Here is a 20,569-nt window from a genome sequence, read left to right as displayed (position 1 = left end):
CATGCTCTTCGGCCTTCCTGGCGGCTACAAGCTCCCTCCTCCTCCTGCCCTAAAGCCTTTGCTGCCTGCCTAATAACACAAGAATCATGTGTTTCTAGGAGGGACCTGACTTTCATTCCTTCTTCCTTTCTGTAGCTGAGAGGCAGATATGATGGCTGAAGCTCAGGCAGCCATCTTAGGCCGTAAGGTAGAACCCGTGTTGAAAACAGCACAAAACCAAAAGCTAAAAGTCTACCCTCTCAGCTCCAGGCTTGCTGCCTTCCATCCCTATTAACCTGAAAACTCTAGTTTTACATAAGCCAGTTGTTTTTAAATCTTGTTTCATATTATATGTAGCTAAATCTAATCTTTCCTGATTAAGCTCCTAAAGCTCCCAAACTGCAAGGCCTGATGGATGGACAGCGACAGAAAGAATTCAGGTAGACCACGGAAAGTTCTCCAGACGGTTCTCACTCCACCACTTTCGATTATAGGATTCGCAAAGATCACCATGATTCAACTTCCTCGGTCTGCTGGATGAAAAAAGGGCACAGGTGGGAGAGAGACAGATGAAAATTTAATACAGATCAACGTTACAAATGTAGATTGTAAATTGTGAAAAGACCCTATGGCACTGGGGATGGACAGCGGGGTCAGGTGTCTGAGCAGCAGCTGCGTACACGGAAGGTGCACCCAGGAGCGTCAGGAGCCATGGGAAGTGGTTCATGCACGTGGTCTCACTTCAGTCTCCAGGCAGGCTTGCGAGGTAGGTGTCTTATGACACCTTACACGTGGGGGTAACAGTTCCAGGGAGGTCAGCAGCATGGAGATCACACAGTGGGCCAGCAGTAGAACTAGCAGTCAAATCCCAGCCTGGTCATGTGTGCAAAGCCCCCAGGCTCATCTCTGCTCCTGCTCATGAGGGCCTGTGAGGAGGAAACTCACTGCCCTGGGTCAAGTACCAGAATCATCTAGATGGCCTAGTAACAGACCCCGCCCTCTGCCATGGACGGAAGCAGCCAAGTGAGGCGAGTGGCCCCACCCTAAGTCATGTGGGGAGGACAACAGGAAGGCAGCAGAGAGATCAGGTGGAAGGAGCCAGAGAAGCCAGGTCACCAGGCCGCCCAGCCATAAACCCTGAGCTTCATGTTCCCACGGCCAGGTGTGGCCTTCAGACATGCACAGCCAGCACCAGATGTGTGGTTTTTTTGGGGCTCTACTGGTCTTCACTGCTGCGTGGGCTTTTAAGTTGCAGCAAGAGGGCTCTAGAGCAGGGGCTCAGTAGTTGTGGCACGCAGGCTTACTTGCTCTGTGGCACGTGTGATCTTCCCCGATCAGGAATCGAACATATGTCCCCAGCACTGGCAGGTGGATTCTTTACCCCTGAGCCACCAGGGAAGCCCCAGATGGCGGGTTTTGATGGTGATGGGAGAGCGCCTGCCCAGTGCAGGGCCAGGACTGTACCCGGCAGGCCCTCCATGGTGAGCGAAGGGGAAGACCTGCCCTGCAGACCCCAGATCCTGCCCCCTTTCCTCCAGGAGCCCCGCCGGGTGCAGGAGCGGAACCTGCATCCCCTTCACACACACTCAATAGCCCACCAGCTTCACAGGGGCTGAAAGCTCACCCTTCTCTCCTCTGCAGTCCTAGTGTCAGGGCCGGACACAGCTCCCCTCAGCAGGGTGGCACCCAAAATTCCTGGGCTCTGGTCCACAACCACAGGAACCAGTCGGCACAAGCAGGGTCCGCATCTCCAGAACAGGTGCTCTGGCTGCCCACCCTCACACCACACCCACCTGCGGCAGACGGACCTACACCCTGCCACCAGCCCAGCTCCATCAGAAAAGTGGAGTATGAGTGACACAGGTCACTCACCTGCTGCAACAAGGCTGGTTTCCATCGGCTCTGAAGCCGCACCTGGAAGAAGTGTGAAGAATCGGCAGCCCTCACCGAGCACCCGCCAGCCACGATTTCAGTGAGATTTTTTTTTTTTTTACAAATGACTAATCACTCTTTCTCTGTTGGGCTGTCTGGGAGCTGCTGGAAGCCTACGGAAGCCGCCCAAGTTGGGGGTGAGAATACTCCAGGACTCCCCATCTTCACTCCTTTGATGTCAGCTGAGGAAATCAGAAAGGCCAAGGGGAAGGACAGGCCCAATGTCCCAGCTAGGAGAAGGCAGAGCCCATCTCTGCTCACCCTCCGGCCGGCGTTCCAGAGCAGCAGGCAGACTCTGGGTCTGCCAGGGGTGGCGCTGGTCTTCATCCCATCAGGGGGCCCAGGCGTAGCACCACCTTTACATACCCAGAGGGAGAGCTGTTGGACAGCGAGGGTGACCCATGCCCAACAGTTTCCACCTCCCCAAACGCCTGCCCTTGGTGTGTGGCATCAGGGTCAGGGACAAACCAACCACACGTGTGCATAGTTTCACAAATCTGATGAAGGTCCAGGGAGGTACACATTTGGGCAGACGCCCTAAACTTGGCCCCCGGAGGCTTCTCCTGGGGGAGGCCGGCTCTCAGCTGCCTGCACCTTCTGGAGTCCAAACCCCAGGCTGGAGGGGTGCTGGTCTCCCAAGCTTGGGCTGTAGTCACTGCCTGGGTAGAGGCTGGATTATGAGACAGGACAGGTCCTTGCTGACAAGGCTGGTGCCTGGCCGGGGTCTCAGAGCTCACTCCCCGCTGTGCCGGGCTTTGCCTGTCAGCCGGCGGCGCTGGGTCTTGCTGGTACGAGTGGCACTCGGGGGCTTCTTGGTGGTATCCTGGGCCCGGCGGAGACGTTTCCTCTTGACCTTTTTGCGACTGTGTGCATGCAGTGAGGCCGTGAGAGAGGAGATCCTATGGGAGGAAGGCTGGTGAGGCTTGGGCCTCGGTTTACCCTGGGGAATAAGGTATGGGTGGAAGGTTGGGTTGGGGGGTGCCTGAGCCCAGTTCATGCAGGGAAAGTCAGGACAGGCCCCAAATGCCATTCCAAAGGCAGCATGCTCTGTCCCAGAGGGCCTGCCAGCTCCTCAGCTCACAGCAACAAAGGCCCTTTACCCTAGGCACTCTGCCCCACACCACCCGCCATGGGCCAGCGGGAGGTGACTGTCACAACTCCAGCCATAGGAGCAGGCCCACAGGGGAGGACAGGCCAGGGCTCACCGCTGGGACAGCAGAGGGTCTCTGGACTTCTTGGGTAAAGCTCTGGTCGGCTTCTCCACGGATGACGCTTCCTCTTCAGGCCCAGACCCGGCCCCTTGCTAAAAAAGCACAGAACAAGAGTGGCGGATCAACAGGCCTGGGCCTCCTGAGCAGTCACTACCTCTCGAGCAGTCACTACTCTGCTGGCTCCCACACCCACTTGGGGCTCAGAGAAGGCTGTGGGAGTCATAAGTGCCCTGAAGCGGGAATGACAGGGGCAGAGGTGGGTTCTGAAGTCCTCCACCACCACGGCCCACAGTGGGCACACTCCAACACTTGCAAATGAAAGAATTCTAAAATGGGGATAAGACTAGCCTTTGCATCAGACCAGACGGAAGAAAGGGCTTCCCTGGTGGCTCAGATGGTAAAGAATCTGCCCGCAGTGTGGGAGACCTGGGTTCGATCCCTGGGTTGGGAAGATCCTCCTGGAAAAGGGAATGGCTACCCATTCCAGTATTCTTGCCTGGAGAATCCCATGGACAGAAGAGCCTGGCAGGCTAGAGTCCATGGGGTCACAAAGAGTCAGACACGACTGATCGACTTTCACACACACATAACGAACAGAAGAACGAGCATCAAACACAAGGCGACTGTGAGCTCAGGAAGGATGTGATTAAAGCAGCAGCTCTAGAACCTAAGGACACTGTAACCCACGCAAGGGGATGTGGTTTACCTGGCAACTAACTATACATGTTTGTCAGTTGCTCAGTCGTGTCCGACTTTGCAACCCCATGGGGTGTAGCCCACCAGGCTCCTCCGTCCATGTGATTTTCCAGGCAAGAATACTGGAGTGGGTTGCCATTTCCTTCTCCAAATTATACACATACATGTGCATAAATCCCTACACAACCCAGACACAAGCTTAACTGAAACAAATGTTTCATAAAACACCATTTGCTGGGATGCTTTCTGATACTTTTGATATTGTTTCCTTTTTTTTTTTAAATGCTAGTTGGAACTTGCTATGACTCACACCCCACAGGTCAGAACAGAGAGACCTGTCTTGCAGGGGTAGTGAGCACAATCAGCCGCTCTTGAGTGCTTCTAGTGGACTGACCACCTTTATCCTCACAGAAACCCGGCAAGGCAGCTGCTATCATCAGTGACCCCCAATGTACCGGTGAAGGAAAGAAGCAGGCGAGGCAGAGAAACCTGCCCAAGCTCCCACAGCTGCTCGTGGTGGAGCTGGCCTCTGAAGCCCCAGTGTTCAGGGCTTTGGTCCAGGCCCTGGAGGGTTACCCAGAGGAAAGAGCCCCTTGCACTGGAATCCTTGACATGGACCAGCCCCTTGAAATGGACCAGCGCTTACTGACCCCCTTGATAAGCCAGGCTGACCCTGTGTCCCTTCTTCCCCCAGGCTGGGAGGGAGACCCACCTCAGGCGGGGGCAGGCCGAGCAGCCGGGCCCCTGAGAGGTCCAGGTCACTGATGGTGGTCACGGTGACTGTGTGGTTGGGGTGGTCATACTGCACCGACTCTGTCTTTGCTGTCACCAGCCGGTCTAGCTCGTCGGCCTCCTCTGTGCAGGATGGATACAGGACCAGGCCTCAGCCCCAGGACGCAAGCAAGCAGGCTCCAGCACACACCCCAGCCCTGACTCCAGCCCTGGAGTGTAATGGCTCCCTCTACTCTATAGAGCGGCACCCAGGAAGTCACTGGCTCCAGAGCCTGGCCTGCAGACAGGTGCTGGAAATGACCCAACTCCTCCCTCCATGCTCCAGACCACCTGGCCCCACCTGGACCCCAGCAACTGCTGTGACCCCCTGGTCCCCACCTGGACCCCAGGAGCTGCTGCGACCCCCCAGCCCCTCCAGGCCTCAGAAACTGGGCTTTTTGCTCAGGATCCATTTGCCAAGAGGTCTGGGTCGCCTCTGATCCACTGACATTTAGAGGTCCCTGAGGATACCCCTGGCTCCTAGGGTACCACCAAGAACCCGAGAGCTAGAGATGTCAGCTTCTCTGCAGCCCTTATATCCCTTCCCTTCCACCCATCAAGGGATAAATAAACTCAACCGACTGGCTATTCTCCAGGTCAGGTCAAGGACTGGACTTACCCAGAGCCTCCTCTCTCTCTGCCAGCATCTTCAAGTATTCCTGGTGGCGCTGAAACCAAAGGGAAGGCAACATGGTGAGTATGGCCTCTCAGCCCAGACACTGCTCCCCTCCAGGATGAGTAAGACCATGGCTTGGAGGGAAAGATCAAGAGATCTCACCCTAAACCTTCCCCACACCTGGATCACAGCACCTCTATCTGCATAAACTGCACCCCAGGCCTGCCTGCCCCCTCCCCTCAGCCCTGCAGGTCTCCTGGGAGTTAGAGACACTCTCCTGCCCTCTCTCTCTGCACCTCTTCCCGGAGCTTCTTCTGCTCCTCCTTCAGCCGCTGCTTGATCTCCTCAATGGCTGCCTTCTTCCGCTCCACCTTCCTCTTGTGGAAGCCTGTCAGGTACTCCCTACAGCAGAGAGGCAAGAGAGACAATCAGGACACAAGGAAAGAAGGGCTCACTCCAGGAAGAGGGGGGAAAAAAGCTAATACTGCACTCACCATGTGCTAAACACCATTCCAAAAACATAAACGTATTAACTCATGTAATCTTAACAGCATGCATATTGGGTGGTTATTGTTGTTCAGTTGCTCAGTCACGTCTGACTCTTTGTGACCCCATGAACTGCAGCATGCCCTGTCCTTCACTATCTCCTGGAGTTTGCTCAAACTCAGATCCATTGAGTCGATGATGTCATCCAACCATCTCATCCTCTGTCACCCCCTTTTCCTCCTGTCCTCAATCAGGTACCCATTCCCAATTTACAGATGGAAGACATTGAGGCAGAGAAAGGTAAGATGACTTGCCCAAGGGGGTCAGAGTGTAAGGTTAGGGAAAGAGAGGGAGGTGCTGCCTCTTCCCACTCACTACCCTCCTGGGCTCTCAGCTGCCAGCAACAGGGCCAGGTGGTGGGCATAGGCTGAGAGCCTTTGAACCTAGACCAGGTGAGGGTCCCTTCTTCATTGGCAAACTCTATTCCTCAGTAAATTAGGCCGCTTCAAGTGGGGCTTTCAAGGCCACCCTCACCCAGATCTCCACAAACTGTCCATTGGGCCAATACCCATTTCCCCAGGACTCTGCCCCTCGACTCGTCTGTAGGTCTTGTTGATGCCTCCCTGAGTTTCCTGACGATGCCCCAGCACTTCCTTACCCACGCTCCATCTTATCTCAGCTCCTCTCATCTCCCTAGTTCTGGCCGCACCATTCCTATCTGTTCTGGGGCCCAATACCAGGCTTTTCACTGACCCACTACCATAGGTCCAGGTGGCACTCTGAGTGGGTGCTAGGCCAGACGCTAAGGCTTAGAGGACCGACTCAAAGTTCCGGAGACCTTTGTTTCATTTACTAATCATTCATCCAAAACCGCTGAGTCTAATGTGAGCACGTGGGATCGCAGAGTCAGACAGGTCTGAGAGACTGAACAACACAACTGCGAGCGAGACCGCCAGGCTGGGGAGGGTGAAGCCCGCTCTCGGGCCGCGCACACAGCACCACAAGGCGGCTTAGGGGGCAGAGGAGCGACGCGAGGGCGGGGCGGGCTAGTCCATCCCTCCAGCCTTGGGGGCCCAGAGCGCGGCTTCCACCCGCCAGGGCCCGGCACCACGCCGAGAGGGCGGGACCGGAAGGGCCCTCCGCGTCAGCGTGTGCGAACAGACCCGGCCTCGGCCTTGCCCGGCGGCCCGAACGGGATCCGCTCAGCCTTGGCACTCACCGCCGCTTCTCCTCATCGAAGCTCAGGATGAGTCGCTGCCGCCGGTCGTCGCCATCTCGCTTCTTCTTCTTGTTGCGGCCCATAGCCGGAACGCTTCTGCGGCGCCGATCCGGCGCACCAAAGACAGTTCCGGTTGTAGGACGGCTAACCTTCCGGAAGTGCTCCGCAGCGACGCTCGGCCGTTCCGCTCGCCGGACCCCGCCTTTTAAAGGGGCCGCCCTGGGTCTTCCCTGGTAGTCCAGTGGCTAAGACTCTGTGCTCCTGATGCAGGGGGGCTGGGTTCGATCTCTGGTCAGGGAACTAGATCCCACATGCCACAACTAAGACTCTATGCAGCCAAATAAATAAAAATAAGTTTAAAAAAAGGGGGGGGGCCGCCCTGGGGCTTCCCTGGTAGTCCAGTGGTTAAGACTCCATGCTCTCAATGCAGGAGACACGGGTTCAAACCCTGGTCGGGGAACTAAGATCCCACATGCCATATAGCATGGCCAAAACAAAACAAATAAAACAAAAAACAAAACAAAGCAAAAGCACCTTTATTTTTTTTTTATTTTTTTTTAAAATAAACACCTTTTAAAAAAATAAAAAATAAAGGGGCCGCCCTGCGTTCCTCCCGTCCCTCTCTACTTCCCGTATAACAGGCGGGATCTGTACCCCCGCCCCCACGCTCCCCACTCTCCGCAGCTGAACAACAGGGTGATGAACAACTGTCTCTCTGGCCCTGCACTGCCACTAGTGGCCATGCCTCTTGCCATCCATGGCACCCTCCTGGGTAGAAGCATTGCCTTGGCTGCAGTGGTGCGCCCCGCCTTACTCCCAGCAAGATGCTCCCGTGGAGGCTGAGAGGGGAAGTAACTTAAACAAAGTTAGCTCATTCTTAAGTGGTGTGCAGCGTCATCCCCGATTGCTGCTCTGTGTATGGAATGGTTCTGCCCTCCTGGAACCTCCTGTCAGTTGCAGAGACTTGAACCGAATAAGAAGACAGCTGCTCTGTGGGGATCTCTGTGCAGTCGGCCCTCGGAGCCCACCCAGTTGGAGCTGTCAGCCCACGAGGGGCTCAGGGAGGCCACATCTGCGAAAGTTCCCAGCGCAGAGTGAAGTACGCCACCTCGGGCAGGTGCCCTTTTTCAAACTCTTCCCTGGGAGTTCCAGGTCCCCTTTACTCCAGGAAAATAGATGTGGGACTGACAACCCCACCCAGACTCCAAAAGCTTGAGAGCCCTTTGCTGCGGTGAGCTCACAGTCTAACACACTTCCCTTTTGGATCACTTTCTCCTTGAAATTATTTTTATGTTCATTGAGCATATTTTTATGTTCAGGCACAGCAAGAGATGGCACATTTTCTTAATAGAAATGATGATGAAGGTGATAAGCCAAAGAATAACAGCAGCTACCATTTAGTTCTTTGCACGATTATCTTTTCTTTTCTTTTTTTTTTTTTTCTTTTTTGGCTGTGCCATGTAGCATGTGGGATCTTTAGTCCTCCAACCCGAGATGGAACCCATGTCCCCTAGAGTGAAAGTGTGGAGTCTTAACCACTGGACCTCCATGTTCCCTAAATGATTATCTTTTCTGAGATATGAGTCCCATTTTAATGAGGCTCAGAGAGGTGTGGTCACTTACCCAAGGTCACACAGACAAGAAGAGCAGGTGCTGAGTAGAGCCCTGTCATCTAAACAGAGAACTCTACTTATTGTTTCTCTGGACCCAGTTTCATAGGCTCTTGGGACACACGGGGTCTGAAAAGAGGTGAAGGGAATCAGTGTTTACAGAGCCCCTACTATGTGCTAGGCACAATGCAGTTCTCCACATTATCTCAGCTAATCCTTGCAACAGTCACACAAGATGGGTACTAGTATTAATGCAATTTGATCGGTGAGGAAACAGGTTCAGAGGGGTTATGTAACTGGTCCAAGGGCACACAGTGATGGAACTAGGGTTTGAACACAGGTCTGTCTGACTCCAAGCCCAGTTTATTTCCCCCACAGTCAGTGATCTCTCTCCTAATCCTCCCCAGGAGCTGTCCTCTGCCTGGCTGTAGTCCCAGTCCTGGTATATTGTGTGTTCAGCTAGTGTAGGGAGAGTAAGTAGGGCGAGAAAAAGGCGGTCAAGAAGACACTTTCTCTAATGTCCAGCAGAGGGCGCCCCACCCACAGCCAGCCTTCCAAAGCTGTCTCTCTCTGGGTGGCCACTTGGGTGCCCCAGGAGAGTCTGGAGATTGGGTGTGGCTCAAGGCCGCTCCCAGCCTGTACGCTCCATCCTCCGTGGTCCACATAGAGATGTGTCCTGCAGCGGACCCACTGAGATGGGAGTCATCCGCCCAAAGGGGCCAGTTGAAAATAATAGCCCCCATTTTACAGGTGAAAAAACTAAGGCTGGGGGAAAGAGACCTATCCAGTATTTCACAGCTGATGCTAGCTGTTCTGGAGACTGAAATTAGCCAAGCTCCCACCCCACACACACCTCAAGAGGCTGCCCTGGGGTTTGGGGGTTGCCCACTGAGGTTCTGATTCTAAGCCTTTTTGGAACACTGGCTCAGTTCCCAGGGGCTGTTTCCCAGGGAGGTAGGGGCCCTACAGCAGGGAGCAGAAAGGAAAGGAGGCAGAGGCGTAGTTAGTGTGCAGGGTTGCCCAGCCATCAGCTCCTGTTCCTTCCCTTGTGACAAATGAGCATGACGGAGCTGGGTGAAGCCTTGCCCTCCAAGGTAACACAACCTGGCTGCCTTGGAAAGCACATCCTCTGGAAACCAGAAGAGGGGCTCATGGAGGCCTCATCACAAGCTGCGTGAGTCCCCTGCACTCCTCTGCTCTGCAGGGAAGAGGCTGTGTGCAGCAGGAGGCCCACCTGCCTCTATGTCTAGGCTCTCCGCAGGGGCTAGCATTCCTCCTCCCCCATTCCTCCTATCAGAAATGGGCCAGCAGGTGGTGCCAGGGCCATCGCCCAAGTCCATCTTCCCATTGTTGGGTTAAGGGTCCTGAGTTTCCAGACTGGCACCCTGGTTGCCCTTACACTCCAGCATTCAGGGGTGTGGTCTGGCACCACAAACCTGGGGTGCTTGGGGAGCCCCAGAAGGCTCAGCTGGGCCTAGTACAGACAAGGGGGTCACCTCCCAGAGCCTGTTTCCTCCCTTTCAGATTCAGGAGATAAGATCTCAAGCGATAGTGGGGTAGGGATGGATATACCATCCACTGTGTGTTTGCCACGTGCCAGCCCTACGCTTGTCCTCCTTCACACACCTCATTTCATCCTCACAACAATCCCACGAGAGGCTCCGTGCTATCCTCACCATCATATAAATGAATAAACAGGCTCAGCGAGGTCAATTAAGGCCCAGAAGGGCACACAGCTGGTTTCCCTGCACTGTCTGAAATCAGACGGCTTCCTAGCTCATGAAGACAAATGAGGGGGCCCCAGGTATTCTTCCCTCTACCTCCCTCTGTGCTGCCCGATACCATGGCATGAATCAGCCTGTTCTTGCCTCTCTCCCTGTTTTCATTTATTAAACACCTTTTGAGCATCTACTGTGTGCAGGAGTCCACTGAGCTGGGAACTGTTTGAGGGCAGTGACTGGGGCTTATTTAGTATTGAGCTCCCTACTGTGTACTGAGCTTTCTGTTCAGCCCAGGGGACCCAGGGGAAGAAGATGTCAGTGGCACGTAAGAGGTATGCCTGCACTTCAGTCGTGTTTAACTCTTTGCGACCCTATGGACTATAGTCTGCCAGGTTCCTCTGTCCACGGGATTTTCCAGGCAAGAATACTGGAGTGGGTTAGAAGCCCACTTAAGAGGTATAACATCAAGGGAGTTCCCTGGCAGGTCCAATGGTTAGATGCTTTCACTGCCATCCCAGGTCCTGGGTCCATCCCTGGTCAGGGAGCTCCACCCCCCAAAAAGGTATGCATCAAGGTAGTGAATGAAAGTGAAGGAGAGGGCAGAGACGGCTTGGGGGAGTTGGCGGAACCCTCCTCTTTCACACGCACACACACAGGAGGCTGGATCAGGGGGAGTAGAGGCAGCTGCCTTTATTGGGGGCCATGAGCTGGCTGGCCCATGTGTCACTCAAAGGCCACACACTTGATCTTGAAGTCACCACCTGCAGCCAGGTAGTTGATGGCCTCCAGGTTGAGGCGGTTGGGGAACTTGAATTCGTACCCATCAGGCAGCTTGATGGTTAGGTCCGTCTGGTTGAAAGAGACGCATACCTGGGGATGCAGAAGGGCAGTGAGCACCTGGACCCCACAGGGACCCTCGACTCCGAGGCCACACCTGCAGCACGCAGGTCCTAGGCCCTCCCAGAGCCCTTTCCTCACCTAGCCCTGACAACAGCCCTGCTTCATGGGTGAGGCCCTGAGGATGGGAGAAGGGGATACTGCTCACCGAGGAACACACAGCTGGTGAGGGAAGGGCAGGGAGATGGGAAGGGAGAGGAAGGGGGACCGGGGCTGGAGGGGTGGGACCTAGATCTCTAGCCACTCAACCCAGCTCTGCCCCAGCCCACCCAGTGCCCTGATCCCAACCCCCGCCCCCAGGCCCCAGCCCACCTCCGCAACACTTCCAGGCTGGAAGGGGAAGGCAGATTCCCGCTGCTCGGCCCCCCAGGCCCCGGCGTCCTTGCTATTACACACAATGGTGTTGATGTCCCCATGCGCGTCGAAACGAGGGTTGAAGTGCAGGCACAGATTGTTATCGTCTTTGCCCAGGTTCAGCGAGAAGCTAGGAGGTAACAGGTGGGCTTGAGGCCGCCCCCTCAAGCTACAGCTACAACTACCGGCTACAGCCCCCTCAGATCCTCTCGTCTATGCCACCCACTCCACGTGAAAGCACCTCCCTGGGGAAACTCACTAAGCCGAGAGGCAGGAAACCTGGATTCTAGCTGTGTCCCTGCCTCCTCCTTGCTGTGTGCCCCTGAGCAAGTCCCGGCCCCTCTCTGGATCTCAGCATCCATATCTACACAGTGGGGGCTGCACAAAGGGGATATCCTAAGGGTCTTGCTGTGCTGACAGCCAGGACTCTTGCAGACATGAATTTGTGTCCCAGCCCCTTTGGTCAAGGTCAGAGACTCCCTCCAGATGGTGACCTCTGCAAGGGCAAGTGTCCTATCTGTCTTGTCTGTCTCGAGCCCTGGTGCCCAGCGAGATGCGTGACACCCAGCAGGTAGATGCTCAAGAACTGCGGGGCTCATGAACGAATAATAATGATACATTTGCTGAGTGGAGCTAACAGCAATGCCTACCTCTGAGGGTTTGGAAAGAATGGCACAAGCGGTGCGCATGAAACCTGCGGCTCAGCTGGTCATCATCGTCACCGAGAGATCCAGCATTGCACCTTCACACAGCAACCCCCCTCCTCCATGAACTGATTAACAAATAAGGCTCAAGGCGGTGGGTTGACTGATCCAAGGTCACAAGACTCTGGAGAAACTAGGCCAACTGGCCGAATGAATGATGAGTTCATGAAGGAGTGAAAGGTCGAGAAAGAAAAGCGAAGAGCGGAGGGGGAAAAAAACGGATCTCGGAAGGCGGGCAGCAAGGGTGACGCCCTTCCATCCCTTCTCCCCGCCCCCTCAGGCCCCGCCCACAGCAAGGGGCGAGGGGAAGGCCCGCTGAGGTAGATGACGCGGCCGCAGCTGGTTCAGTTTAAGGGGGCGACAGTGGTGCGGGTGTCCAGACCCCGCGGAGGAAGTGACTCATCCAGAAGACGCGGCCGTTGAGGACCTGAAACCAGCCCCCGCCGGAGGGAGGGGCCGGGCCCGGTCAGCCACGCCCCTGGCCGGGCCGGCTCCTCCCTCGAGCCGAGCCCCCGCCCCTTGCCGCCCGCCGCCTCGCCCCCCTCACCTCTTGGCGTCTGCGGCCACCTCGCCCCGCACTCTGAGGCACTCCCCAGGTTTGAGATTCAGGTTACTGGCGACCAGACCCTGCGGAGACGAGACCCGCCCAACCGGGTTAGAGGACGCAGGGGCGGGGGCGGGGGGGGGGGTGGTCAGGAGGGGTGGGTGGGGGTGAAGGGGTGGGGTCGTCCCCTTTTCAGGGTGCTCCGACCAGGCCGACCTGAAGCCTGAGGAACCCGGCTGCAATATCTAGACTCTCCTTCTTTGCGTGATCCTGGGCAAGTCCCTACTCCCAGCTGGGTCCATTTCTTGTCTGAAACATCACTGAGGTTCTAAGAAGACAGGATCTAGAAGTTTCTGCCATTCAGCCTGGGGATTTTAGATGCATTGCAGCCTGGGACGTGGGGTGCTGCCTGCCTCACTGAATAGATGGAGAGAGCCAGCCTCCACATGGGTCTCTGCGAGTTGGGGGCAAAGGAAGGTAAGTGAGGCTGTCTGTCCATCTGCTGGCGAGGAAGAGGCCTGGGGCAGGACAGTGTCCACCATCCCCTTCAAGCCTCTCTGTGCAGAGAGGGACAGGGGCTGGAGAGGAGTCCCCCAAGGAGCACAGTTAGACCCCTCTAAGAAGGGAGAATGGCCCCCGGGGCAGGAGCCTGCACCCTAGCTGGTTCAGGGTTAACAAATTCAAGTGCAAAGCTTAACTGGTATGAGTGGTTCCTCCTGCCAGAAACTTGAATCCTGTCACTAGGGGCCTGCAGAAGATTCTAGCTTCCTCTTGGATATCCCTTATCACACATACACCCCTCCTAGCTTGGAGGAATGGGCCATCCGGCACCCCCCCCAACCCCCGCCTGACTAGTCTGGACAGAATCACCCACTGCCGCTGGCTAACCTAAGCAGGCTCAAGGCAGTGTGGCTCAGATCCTGGCGACTTTTCAGAGCTCTCTGGAGCACAGGGTGACTCTGCCCTGGCCCAGGGACTGGGGACAGCTGCAGAGGGGGAGGGGACAGGAGTTTCTGTGGGGTGGAGGAGGGGGGAGGGACAGTGTCCTGGGCCCTATGAAAATGCACCCCCCCCCACGCCCCGCCATGTCCAGCCGGCCACACCCTTTCCACTCCCACTTCTCAAGAGAGCTGCAGAAAGTCAGACCTTGGCAGAAATAATTGTGCTATCAGATCCTGGAGGAATCCAGAAATTTCTTAAGCCAGAGAAGGACTTGGGGGACCATGGCCCTACCCTTATTTTACAGACACGGCCACTGAGGCCCAGAAAAGACACTTGTTCAAGGCCGCACCGCGGGAACTAGAACCCAGATCCTGATCTACCCTCGCTCTCCCCGGCTGAACCCCCAGAGCATCTCTGGGCCTTAGGGTGGGGGGACCCCCCATACTCACACAAGCCATGATTGAAGAGAGGAGGATGTTCCTGGAACTTGGGCACCAGCTGTCTGAAGACTGCAGGAGAAATGGGCTTCGGGCCGCTCCCACCCTTTTAACTGGACCAGACCCCGGTGAGTCCCGCCCCCTGGATGCTGAGCCAATTGTAACTCAGGAAGGGGATGGGGGCCACAGGAGGCGGAGTTAATGGAATTTTGAAGCCTGTTCTGGAGCAGAGATGACCAATCAGAGTGGAGACCTCCCCCCATTCCTTCTAAGCCATTCCCGCAAGGTCCAGGCTCCACCTCCCAATTCTCCTACCCCTTCCCAAAATTGTTCTGTGGCAAGGATTGGGGGAAGGCAGTGGAAAATAGTTTGAGGATGAGTTAGGTCCAAGAGTTAGTGAGAAGAGGGCCAGGGCTAGCTGGCTGAGCTGGGGGGATACCCAGAGAAGACAGCTGAAGGGGTGCAGCGTCCCTCGAGAATTAGATCTGGGGTTCAAGAGGCTCTGTTCCTTGGCAGGGGCCAGGGCGTGGCCCACTCTGGGCGCCTCTGCAGAGGGCCCAGGACCCATTAACCACAAAGCCCTGCCTCCCCCGGAAACAGGGATTGCGGCTGCTGCTCAGCTCTTCACTAGCGCTAAAGAAAGGCTGGGCCGGTGCCAGGGTTGAGGCTGCCGCCCAGGCTCAGGACTCAGGCCGCGGGCTTTGGCCCTCCCGAGGGCCCTGCTGTGGATCTTCCAGGAGCCCCTGCCTAACAGCTTCTGGCCTGTCCAAGAGGATCAGTCCTGGAAGGAGGCCCAGGGTGAGCCAGACCATAAAGGGTTGGGATCCCCGGTCTGTGCACCCGCCTCTACTCTTTCTCCCTCTGACGCCAGGCACAACTTTTTCCCCCCATCCGTTTAGCCGGTGTTTTACCTAGCACCTATCATGTGCCTGACCCTGAGTTGGCCTCAGAGGATTCAAAGTTAAAGCCCTCAGTCCCTGCTCTCAAGTAGCTCTATGTTGGGGGCAGAATTTGACTGTGAGCCTAATTAGGAAGTAGCATGATGCTGGCTCTGAGAGAAGTCATGAGCAAGCACTGTGGTGGGGTGGTCCAGAATGGGAAGAATGTGGGTCTTTTCTTTTTTTGGCCATTCCACGTGACATGCGGGATCTTAGTTCCCTGACCAAGGATTGAACCCGTGCCAACTGCAGTGAATGGGCAGAGTCTTAACCACTGGACTGCCAGGGAAGTTCCAGAAGGTGGGTCTTCAAGGATGGGTGAAGAAGCAGGGACTGGCATTCCAGCATGGGCACAGAATTGAGACAGCACACGTCTGGGGAACCGTGAGCATCTGGGCAACTGTGAGCACCTGGGCATGGCTGGAGTTTAGGGGTTGCTGGGGAAAGGTGGGGTTATGAGGCTGGGAGGCCAATGGTACCTGGATCATGAAGGGCCTCATGGAAGGGTTTGGGCATTGTTTTATCTGAGGGTGCTGGGGAGGCCACAGAAAGTTATATGAAGATTGAGTAGTAAGACCAGATTTAGACTGCAGGAAAAATCAATGTAGCAACAGACTTGAGGGTGGGTTCAAGGGGTGCTCACTTCACATTCAGAAACCAAGTAGAGAGAGGAGCATGGGGAGCCCTGGGTGGGTGGGGTGGGGGGCTTGCTAAGAGAGGTATCAGCCTCCTTCACATCACTGTCCTTCTGAAATCACCAGCAGTGAAGAGCTAAGATGTGGACCAGGGGTGACTCACATCTGGAGGCCCTGCCCCGAGCTCGCTGCCTCCCCAGCCCCCATCTTCCTCCAGAGACTGATGCCCACGCTGGCACAGGAGGAGAGGGGAGGGCACGGGGCTGAGAGGCAGACCCAGAGAGGTTGGGTGGCACCCCCTGTGAGCCCCTCACCCCTCCTCCTAGACCAAGCCAACTGCCTCAGAAACCAACCACTTTTGTGCTTCACTTTTTCCTCCAGGGCCTCCCTCCAAACCTCCACATTCGGGAGGGGTGCCCAGCTCCTCTGCTTCCCCTCTGAGGCCCACAGACACCCTCTCTGCCTGGACAAGGAATGAGGGTATTTCAGGAGGAGCCCTGGACCAAAACCAGAGATGCTTCAGATGCAGTCCCTGCTGTGATAGCCATCAGGTGGGCCTGGCTGGCTGCTCCCCAGTGGTGGGGCTCTTAGGGCCTCAGGAGCTGCTCCTTCACTTCCCCCCATCCTGGAAGATGGGGTTTGGCACCAGGAAGTGTTTGTTGTTGGATGAGGGCTGCTTTACTCCTCTGTGGCATTTGGCCTGCCGAGGGCTGGTAGGGAGAAAAAGCGGGATGGTGACATGGGGTGTAGGGCCCCAGAAAGACCCCTCTGGGAGTCTGGAGACTCGGGTTCTGGTGCCCTCCCAGGACATCCTGGCAAGTTGCTTCTCCCTGCTTGCCTCAGTCTGCCTGTCTGTGAATTGGGCATGAGCAGCCCTGCTCTCTTGCACAAGATTAGCTCAAGGTAGAGTTCAGATCTGTTGTACATCCTTAATAGATGATTCTTTTGTTAATAGAGTCTCAGAAGGTTTTTGCCTTCTTGTATCTTCTCCCAGGCTGAGTTCACCTTCCTGGGTCAGCACTTCTGGGAGGCTGCCCTCTCACCCCCACGTCATCCCTAGGTATTCCCCCCTGCCCCAGGCTGTGGTGGGGAGTCTCTACAGAGTCCAGTGTCACCTATAAATAAGAGGGACCGTGGTTTTCTGGGGGGTGGGGGGCAGAGACAAGCTGCATTATACCCCCACCCCCAGTCTCAGGGCCTCCTGCTGGTAGCGCCCACTTATCTGTCAGGCCCTGTGCCCGGCGCCTCGCTTTCATACATTATCTCATTTCATTCTCACCTCCCTCCTGAAGCAGCCACCTGGGTCAAACTTCTGCACAGGGAAGCTGCTCTGGGGCCCTGAAGCGAAGCTGACATCAGAATCGGAGAGGAGGGGCAAGTCCTAATTTGGGGGCTACCGGGCTGTAACTCCAGCCAAGGTCCTTGTCCTCCCTGAACCTGTATCCAGGCCTGGAAAGTGGAAATGTTACCTATCTGCCTGGAGGGTTATAGGAGTGATGTGAGAGGCGCTGAAAATGAACGGTCTCTCCTGCACTCCCCAAGGTCAAGCCCCCCCACCCCCACCAGAGATTCTCCTCTGCCTCACCGCAGTGGAGGCAGCCAGTTCTCTGGAATTCCTCCATCCTGCAGGCTGGCCTTACCGGCTGGACCTTGGCTGCTGCTATGAGAAATGAGTTGAGTTTGTCCAGACAGGCGATCCAGGCCAGCATGGTTCTTCCCAGACTGCTGGCTCCCGCCCAGCCCCCAGGAAGGCTGTGGCTCCTCCAGCTGGCCGTGGTGGGGAGGGCTGCCAGACCCCCTGAGATACCAGCCCAGCTGAGGAGGGTGGGCGTGACCAGAGCCAGCTCCAGAGCTCCTACATTTAATGATGCAGAGACCACCCAGAGAGGGTGGCCGCTTGACCAGGGTCACAGGAGGAGCTCGGGCTCAGTGCTTTCATCTGCTGAGCCAAGGAAAGAACAGCATGATGCTGGGATTCTTGGACCTCAAAAGTGATCTTTTCCTCCTGTTCCATGAAGGGTCAGAAGGACTAGTTGGGGGGGGGGTGTGCCCCCAACTTCAGATACTTTTCCAAGCAGATTGTGCTGGAGCCCACCTCCTCACTTACCTGCTCATCCTTTCTCACCTCTCTGCCTTTGCTTGTGCTGCTCCACGTGCTCAGACAGCCATCTCCCCAAACACAGGGGGCTCTGTCACTTTGCCTTCCCACCTAGTGTTTGTCCCCCTCTGAACACAGGCCCCAGCTTGCCTTTGGAGAATCACCTCTCCTCTCATATGAGGTTTAGGTGAGGTCCAGACCCTGTCCTTCATTATCCTCCAGGGCTCAGGCATGAGTCTTTTTTATTTTTTTTTAATGATTCTTTGGTGTGTGTGTGTGGGTGTGGGTGACATAATTATAGACTCGCAGGAAGCTAAGAGCTTTTTAAGAGCTTAGAAAATATTTGAGACTTGAAGAAAAAAAAACGTGTTGGCCCCCAAATACTAAGACTGCAGAGCTGAACTTAATAAATGTTTACTTTGGTCAAACCTAACCCTTGCTAGTCATAAAAACTGTATTGCCTTTGAAAACAATTTTGTGGGTGGAATTTTCTTCTTCAAAAGCATGTCCAAGTTTTCCTAGAGATTGGTCACTCTTACATTAGATCCCCATAGCCAAATAATGTCTAAAAGAGAGTATAAAAATCCTTGGAGCTATGTATAGTAACCCCCCCATAAATATATTTAATGGGGGCTGTGGATGCATTTTAATGTTTTCTATAATATGCTTGGGACCTGTGTATTAGGAGAGTTTGGAGCTGTAAGTAACAGAAAACTCAATAAAAACCACTTTAAAATTAAGAAAAATTTACAAGCCGTCTGGAGCTAGGTTTCCAGGGCAGATTAATTCAGTGGCTCAGTGAAATCATAAAAGATCTGGGTTCCTGTATGATCATGGATTATGGCCATATAGACAGTCTTCACTCTTCTGCACAACCACAATCCACACTTAGCCCCTGCTTTTAGGAGAGACAATGTAAAAGATTTGAGATGAACTGTCTTCATACTTGTAACATACTCTTGAACAAGCCAGTTTAAAAATGTCAATATACGTACAGAGCAACTAAGCAACTTGGACAAATAGAAAACAACTGGAAACATAGATGAAGGGCGTGAGTGTTCATTGTGCCATTCTTACACCTTTTCTGTTGGTGTGAAACTTTTGTAAATTAGGGACTTTCCTGGTGGCCCAGTGGCTAAGACTCTGCACTCCCAATGCAGGGAGCCTGGGTTCTATCCCTGGTCAGGGAACTAGATCCCACATGCCACAACTAAGAGTTCGCATGCTGCAATTTAAGATCCTGCATGCCGCAAGTAAGAGCTGGTGCAGTCAAAAAATAAATAAATAACTGAGGGAGTGTGCCATAGTAAGAAATGTGTATTTGGTTAATGACCCTGGTTCCTGGCATAGAGCTCCTAAATCCTGTGGAATTTCCTGGGTGATAGGAGCATTTTTTGTTCTGATGAGGTGACTCTTGGTGGGCACTTGGATGGCTTCAAGGTGGGGGCTGGTCACCAGAAAGACCAAGCAGTGATCAGAAGCTTGGAACTTTCAGCTTCGCCACCCATCTTCCGAGAAGGGGAGAGGAGCTAGAGACTAATGATCTATCATGCCAACGTGATAAACCCCCTCCATAGGAATCCCCAAGCTACACAGTGTGGAGAGCTTCTAGGTTGGTGAACATGCCCACATGTTGGGAGGGTCACACACCCTAACCCCACCGGGACAGCAGCTCTTCTCTTGGTGCCCTCCAGGACCTTGCCCTGTGTGTGTCTTCATCTCACTGTTCACCGGTATGCTCTGTCATATCCTTTGTTATAGAATAAACCCATAATCATAGTTTCCCTGAGTTTTGTGAACCGTTGTAACAAATGATCCAACCTGAGAAGCGGGCTGTGGGAACCTCTGATTTATAGCCAGTTGATCAGAGTATAGGTAACAACCTGGCACTTGGACCTGGCATTGAAGTAGGGGAAAGCCTAGGGGGGCTGAGCCCTTAACCTGTGGGGTCTACACTGACTCCAGGTAGTGTCGAAATTGAATTAGGTTGTACCAGGTGGTGTTCACAGAAAACTGGAGAATTGCCTGATGTAGAAACCTTGCACATTTTCATGTCAGAAGTACCATATCCTGTGGGTAAACAGTTTTCCCTTTCAGTTGGTGTCAGAGAAGTGGGATTTGCTACAAAGACCCTGGCTCATAGGAATGTGTGGGTTGAAAAGAGAGCATGAAAGGGCAGGGGTGAGAAACCTTTGATTCCTAGGTGGTCACGTGGTCACCCATGGTCCGAGCAGCAGTGCTGCATGGCTCTAAAGGTAAACCTGGGACTAGCGATTTCATGGCCCAGGGCCTGGATTCAGTCCCTGATTGATTGGGTAACTAAGGTCCTGCAAGCCATGCAGCTTGGCAAAAAAAAAAAATTATGCGCATTCTTAAAAAAAATTTTTTTAATTAAATAAATAAAGGTAAATGTCACCAGTGGAATTTAGACATGGCTCCAAGTCCTGGGGAGTCGGCTAAATGGATGCATAAGGAATTGTGAAAAAAGTAAAACTTACAGACCTGTAGTTATGGTTATCTGTAAGAGATAAAATGAAATCAAAAGGGAATGCTGGGTGGGATTCTGATGCTAGACCAAGCTCAGATTTATTTCAGCGAGTCTGAGCTTCGGCCACTAACTCAAAGCCACTGCCAGAGGGAAAAATTATGGCAGGAATAACAGAAAGTATCTCTCAGGCTTCTGTTCACCAAGAAAGTAGTCAGCAGACAGGGGTGGGGGTGGGGTGAGGCAAAACTAGGAAACTATTGAAACCAGGGGGTATAATGTGAAGTTGTTTCG

The 20,569-nt window shown here is 54.4% G+C and overlaps 2 protein-coding genes and 1 long non-coding RNA gene across 4 annotated transcripts; 1 reads left to right on the top strand and 2 right to left on the bottom strand.

Moving 5' to 3' along the window:
• Window positions 1-516: 516 nt before the first annotated feature.
• NOL12 (nucleolar protein 12) lies at window positions 517-7,100 on the bottom strand. Of its 2 annotated transcripts, none has more exons than XM_065943632.1 (6): window positions 6,911-7,100; window positions 5,502-5,607; window positions 5,209-5,257; window positions 4,531-4,673; window positions 3,117-3,214; window positions 517-2,810 (listed from the first exon to the last, which is right to left on the bottom strand). In XM_065943632.1, exons 1-6 carry the CDS (start codon window positions 6,991-6,993, stop codon window positions 2,645-2,647), a joined length of 645 nt encoding a protein of 214 aa, XP_065799704.1. In that variant the 5' UTR covers window positions 6,994-7,100; the 3' UTR covers window positions 517-2,644. The 2 variants fall into 2 exon arrangements, with proteins under 2 accessions (XP_065799704.1, XP_065799714.1); XM_065943642.1 differs by lacking the exon at window positions 6,911-7,100 and adding an exon at window positions 5,700-6,789.
• A 3,806-nt stretch (window positions 7,101-10,906) lies between these two features.
• LGALS1 (galectin 1) lies at window positions 10,907-14,266 on the bottom strand. Its single transcript, XM_065943609.1, has 4 exons — window positions 14,132-14,266; window positions 12,744-12,823; window positions 11,451-11,622; window positions 10,907-11,111 (listed from the first exon to the last, which is right to left on the bottom strand). The coding sequence occupies exons 1-4, from the start codon at window positions 14,138-14,140 to the stop codon at window positions 10,965-10,967; spliced, it is 408 nt and encodes a 135-aa protein (XP_065799681.1). The 5' UTR covers window positions 14,141-14,266; the 3' UTR covers window positions 10,907-10,964.
• Window positions 12,910-19,529, top strand: LOC136173746 (uncharacterized). The gene is made up of 4 exons (XR_010664279.1): window positions 12,910-13,217; window positions 13,987-15,459; window positions 16,074-16,243; window positions 19,368-19,529. It is a non-coding gene; the product is annotated as an uncharacterized lncRNA (long non-coding RNA).
• The last annotated feature ends 1,040 nt before the right edge of the window (window positions 19,530-20,569 follow it).

Source organism: Muntiacus reevesi, chromosome 1, assembly GCF_963930625.1.
Source record: "Muntiacus reevesi chromosome 1, mMunRee1.1, whole genome shotgun sequence".
NCBI classification, from domain to species: Eukaryota; Metazoa; Chordata; class Mammalia; order Artiodactyla; family Cervidae; genus Muntiacus; species Muntiacus reevesi.
This window is presented reverse-complemented; position numbering and strand designations above follow the sequence as displayed.